The sequence below is a fragment of the Meleagris gallopavo genome, chromosome 1 (genome assembly GCF_000146605.3).
Source record: "Meleagris gallopavo isolate NT-WF06-2002-E0010 breed Aviagen turkey brand Nicholas breeding stock chromosome 1, Turkey_5.1, whole genome shotgun sequence".
Lineage (NCBI taxonomy): Eukaryota > Metazoa > Chordata > Aves > Galliformes > Phasianidae > Meleagris > Meleagris gallopavo.
Genome location: NC_015011.2, coordinates 87,648,491 through 87,654,490, shown reverse-complemented (window position 1 = coordinate 87,654,490; position 6,000 = coordinate 87,648,491). Strand labels below are relative to the sequence as shown.

Below are 6,000 nucleotides of genomic sequence, written 5' to 3'. Positions count from 1 at the left end.
ACTCAATCAAGAATCATTATGTGATTTACATGCTCGCACATTACCACACTTAGACGCATGCAACAAACAAAATTGTTAAATGCACAGATGTATAGAGAATACAAAGCTCACTAAATAGATTTGAGGATCAAAGTTGAGTTTACACAAGTACTCCTATTAAATAAAACAAATGTTGACAAAGCATTCCATTTCAGTACCCATCATCACTGACATTCATAAGTGGTACTGCTAGAAAAAAGTCATAAAGTTCAACTACACAACCAGAGATGAAGAAACATATCATGCCAAGAAACTGGCTGCATTTTTAACACCTTAATCTTAAATCCAAACAACAATAAAAGCTTTTATTTTGTATATTTTTTATTTAAGCCATAGTCCAAAATACAAACATTTGAATATGTACAAAAATAAGACATTTTCTAAACCTTAAAAAGGCAGAAATTTCTAAGTGTGCAATTTCTGTGCAAAATCCTACCTATTATATACTCTCATATTTAAAGAGCTGTCTGCAAAATCTCCACCCCACAACATCTAGCCACACACAAGACTGTAAGCAACATCTCAGAAAACATATTCTAAACATCCCTGAATGGATTACAAAAAGAAGTCTTCACAGATAATAACCATAGTAATGTATTTTCCTGACTACTTTAGGGAAAAGTACATGCTAACAGGCGGCTTGCAAGACTTTCTATGGGTCCCCCCCACCCAGACCCCCCATGTAACTTGAGCAACACAGGCAGACTACATCTTCCTTAAGGATACACTCACATTCTTAGTACTCTTTTCAAATTAAAAATTTCATTGACAACATTATTCTCCTCCTCACCCTACCGTTTCAAACTCTTCATAACAAAATACTTGCAACCAAGAAATAAAGTGTAAGTTCAGAATCCCAGTCTGTCAACATAATAGGAAGTTATCAGCTACTGAGCATCATATTGAACTAACAAATTTAGTGTAAGCATTACTACAATACAAGTTCTGAACCACCTGTAATGCATATTCAAAACATTTTCATATGAAGCTTTGCTCAGTGATATTTAATTATCAGAAAACAACTGACACTGGAAAAGTTTGTGGATGCAAAAGACCTTATTCAAGTCTCAAACATAGCAGGTTTCAAGCTGAGAATAGTTCAGAATTCAAATGAGCACGCTCATTAGTCCATAAGAGCAAGTTTTCAGTTGTTCAAAACAGCTCCCAAACATAATCTTTACCAACAATTTACTCCACCTCTCCTTTAGCTATCAACTTAAACTACATCATATAAGAAGGCTGCACCAAAATAATGCCTCCAATTTTATTATGTTGACCCATGACACCAGAGCAGATGGTGGTATGGCAGCAGAGGGGCAGACTGACAAAATGGCATCTGATGTGGAAGTTTGTATGAAGTAGAGGTCCGCCACTAATTCCTCCATGCAGAAAAAAATTGCACCCACTGACATTCATTGATGCTTACTGAACATTTAATGGAGACCAAACAGCGGATGTGAGTACAGTGAGGTGGTAGGTGGTACGTTTCTGCAGTGGCTACAACAACATGAAAGAGAAGCCACATTCCAGACAGACATGCACTGCTGCCACACCATGAAATGAAGAGTGCCTCCATTAACTCATCCATTAGCTCATCCATGCTAATTAGATAATGGTGATGACTGTTGACAAGTGTTCTGTAGCTGAGAATTTGCTTTATCAAATAGTGTTGTTCTGCTCTTTTTATCCATCTTAGTTCCCATGTAAATTAATGGCAAACATTACTTTTGGAGCAACTTATACAAAAGCAAGCTGCTTTCTAAGAAAAGAATGAACATCCAGTTCCAGAACATGAACATATGAACATATCAGCTTCTAGCTGCTTCCTGTAACAACCTAGACGTATTTACCTAACACTATTGTACTTAGTGATGTCATTAGCTTCACTATAATGGAGATGAATACAATTTCCATAAAAGCATTCTGCTTGTAGCACATTTAACTATACCTATCAGTTTTCAATTCTATTGCTTCTACAATGGTGACTCTTTCCTATGTTAAAAATTTCAAATGCCTTTGAGAAAAAAACACAAATATTACAGAAGCAATGTTCAATCTGTTACAACAATTAGTCCAGAAAGAGACATAGTTAATGTTGTCTTAAAGTAATTTGACTGAAAATCATCGTTCTGTATTTACATGCAAGTTTCTCTGAGTAATTCCAGTCAGCAACGTGAAGTATTTTAAAACAGCAAGAATAAGAAGTCCCATGACCTCATTTTGGCATTAATACAAATATACACTTTTTTTTACCTGTAGAATATTTATTTTACTCTGAAAGTTTTGTTTTGTTTTTTTTTCCCCCCTCCTTAAGAAGATCCTGAGCAAGTTTTTTCAACCATTATCCACAATGATAAAAATTTATCTGGAATAACGTTAGCACTGGAGGCATTGGGACACTCAGCAGTTATTTCATAGTACTGGCTAAGATTAGAAAATGGTGCTGGAAACTTGAAGACTAGAAAAGCTCTCCTTATCTTGCTAAGACATGAGAATGCCTCACGGCAGTAGTTTTACCACAAAGAGCATAAAATGTATTGACTGCCAAGCAAGAAGAAACTCCACAACACTTCACTAAGGAAGAAGGCTAAACAGTAATTTGTAGTTAATATGCACTTAAATGTAAGACACTTTCAGATAGTTTTATCTCCTAATCCTCGTCCAGCAAATAAATTTCATAGATCTACCTGAAACTATAATAAAGAAGTACATTGATTCACAGCCAAGATCCAGATGAAAAGGAGAAAAGCTTCTGATGATGTAAGGAAATCACATCTATTTTTACAAGGTGAGAAGACACCTAACATTTTATAAAACAGTAATTTAGTACTTGAGAGGTAGTTTAGTTGCTCATTTGACTCAGAGAGGTAGAGGCAGTGGAAAAACCAGTTGCTAAGGCTAGTCAAAATGGTAATTATCTCAAGTTTTCTAAGATGCAAAGGAATTGATTCACAGCCTAAGACTACTCATGTCACCATGGATCCAATTCCCTTGACAGTATTTATCTTACTTATGTAAAAGTTAGTAATCTCAAAATATCCATTTAAAGGGAAAACATTCCCTATGGAATCATACATAACAAGGGCAGCACATTTTGTTGTCTGTCAACTAACTGAACTGTAAATTATACTTCTTAAGTCTATAAGGGATAAATAATAAAGCTAGATAGCTCTCTCTTCTTTTGGCAGGTTGACATTGTGCTGTAACTAATAAAATACATACAAAACGCTAGAAGCAAGTTTAAGTCACAAATTCCATATACAGAACTGCCATGCAATTTTTTCCCCACAGGAAAAAAAGAAGCAATTGTTTTAGAAATGGAAGCCAACAAGACTTATTGGTCCTATGGTCAGTAAGTATGCAAAACCTCACATCTTAAAAGTTAGCATCAGTATACATAATCATACATAGTGCTCCCTCGGATTGATGTAGACTCTTCCAGGTCCAGAGTTTTGAGGGTGTCCGCTGTTCCAATTTTTGTAGTACGTCTGCTGATAAACAGGGTACATATGCTGAAGACATTGTTGTTCCTGTAGCTCTTCAGCCTCGCAGATAAGTTGCCTTTCATTCACAGCTTTCTAAGCACACACAAGTAGTAAACAGTTTTATAGTTCATGTATAGAGCTTACAGTACCTAATGTTGTTAGTTTTAATGAAAATGAAAGCCAATGATCTCCAAAATAATCCTAAAAATTCAGAAGCATGAACTTAATAACTCCAACCACTAAGACTGTTAGATGACAAAAAATGTTAGTAACTATTTAGTTGATGTCAAAATATGTTTCAAAGGACATTAATTCAAACTCTAATTCAAACTCTAATTCAAAACACAGAATTATGAAAGCATCTGTCAAACATTCCTGTATTTTGTTATGTTTTTTCTCCTCAAACAAGAACTTGGAAGTTCTAGTGTTCATGCATTTAAATTAGTCAGCAAAACTAGGACACACCGGATATTGAAGTGATACTGACCCATTCCACTGAGGGATAGCAGATCCACGTACCCAATAGTTACTGACTAGGATGGCCAAATATTTTGTTTTTCCTAGCAGGAAATATCTTCCTATTTTAAGAAACATGATGAAATCAAGGCTTTGATTTAGAATTCAAGATATCTGAATATTTACCATGCGCTGCAAGTTTCCAGCATCTTTCTCTCCATACTGACTTTGCAAAGCAAGATGTTCTTTCTGGAAAAAAAACAAGTTATAGTGGAAGCAAGTCAAAACTCAACACTGTAGAACAGATTCATTTTGCATAAAAAACACTACTCATCACAAAATGCATTTGGCATTGCAAAGCGTCTTAACACCTTTTAAAATACTTCTTACCAACTTGTCTCTGTTGGGAAGCAAAATGCTATTGTCAGTTTAGAAATGTTATTTTCATGTATTTTATTTTTACTTTCAACACAGGCATGTTGAAGAGATTAAAAAGCTTTAATTTATGACATCTGTCTTAGACAGAATAGGTTAAAGTGAAATTCAAACCATGGTAAAGTTTCCACAGCTATATGGATAAATGCTGAGTTTGACAATACACAGAAGTAGTTAACAGAAAAGCAATTTAACTGTATACTACCGAAAGTCGAAGGGAACAACATAATTTCATCAAGTTGAGAAGCAAATAAGTAGAGCCTTCTCTTCAGAAAAATACAATTTTCTAGTGGCAGTATCCCAAACAAATCAAATTGTTTTTTGCCTTGTTGATTAAAGCAGCATAGATATATTTGTAGCTCATCTACTTAAGTCTGCTTTGCTGATTAGTTTTCCTATTGGCAATCCATGCTACCTAGATCTTTTCCTATGATCTTGTTCCACAAAGCCAAAACTTGTCCCTTAAAGTCTGTCTTCAAATTATTATGTGCTTGGGATTGCCCCCACCCAGCTGCAGGATCTTGTACTTGGCCTTGCTGAACTTCATGAGGTTGGCATAGGCCCACATCTCAAGCCTGTCCAGGTGTCCCTCTGGATGGCATCCCTTCTCTCTAACCATATGCAGAAGTAAGAACTTCTCTAACTCAAGGGCCCTCTGCTTAATTAAACTAACCAGTCCTTTAGAACACTGGTAATGTAACAGAAGAATACCCACAACTTTGTCTACTTGACTGGATCCGATTTGATCACTCATACTACTCTCAAAAGTAGCTAAAATCAATTCTGCAGTTCTGCCCTTCATTGGTTGAAGAACAGCATCATGACCAAGATTAACACAGTTTTTTTTGTTTGTTTTTTTACAGACAGCTTAACACTGAAGTTCCCAAGCTCATCAGCACCACAAACATATTACAGCAATAAAGCAGTCTTAAAACTTATATCAATCTACTTATCAAAGACTTGGACGATTACTATCCTATCCAACACTTTTCTCCAAGATAAGCAGTGAAAATAGAGCTTCTCCGATAGCATACAGTTATTGCTCTCTGCCCTACTTGTATCTCATATATTTCATAACACAACTGTTACTGCACATATTAGGAGCTTCGTGTCTGTTTTCATACTTTCAGATGCAACATACATAGCAAACAAATGTTAGAGTAAGCAAGCCTCATGATTTAAGTGTACCTGCTAGCAGACAGAGCAAAAGTATCAATAGTTACACAAGCACAAAAAATGCTAAAACAAAGATTTTACACCTGACCATTAGAATATTCAATAAGGGATAAATAACATCTTAAAGAATGAAGATGTAACAATGAAAGAAAATACTATTTTACTAAGTCGCTATGTGTTGTCATACTGCTTTTGAAACAGATGGTGATTATTACTACTGCTATAAGTAGGACATAATTGTGGTTTATTTAGTGTATGCATTACATATTAATGATAACTAAAACCATAATGAAGTACATAAATACTCCATAATAAGCTAGGCTTAAAGTCACCTACACATCTGAAGAAAAAGCTAAATGTAGCTAGCTCATTATCAATAGTTAACAGCATATGGTTAACATGCACATAT

General features: G+C 35.2%; 1 protein-coding gene across 1 annotated transcript in view; it reads right to left on the bottom strand.

The window, feature by feature from the left end:
• Positions 1 to 347: 347 nt before the first annotated feature.
• The window catches only part of NECTIN3 (nectin cell adhesion molecule 3), a 40,655-nt gene continuing 35,002 nt past the window's right edge, over positions 348 to 6,000 (bottom strand). Inside the window, exons 8-9 of the mRNA XM_031555359.1 lie at positions 4,167 to 4,229; positions 348 to 3,617 (exon numbers count right to left, since the gene is read on the bottom strand). Of these exons, the coding sequence (XP_031411219.1) occupies positions 3,441 to 3,617; positions 4,167 to 4,229 (240 nt within the window). The 3' untranslated portion in view covers positions 348 to 3,440. The remainder of the gene's footprint in view (positions 3,618 to 4,166; positions 4,230 to 6,000) is intronic.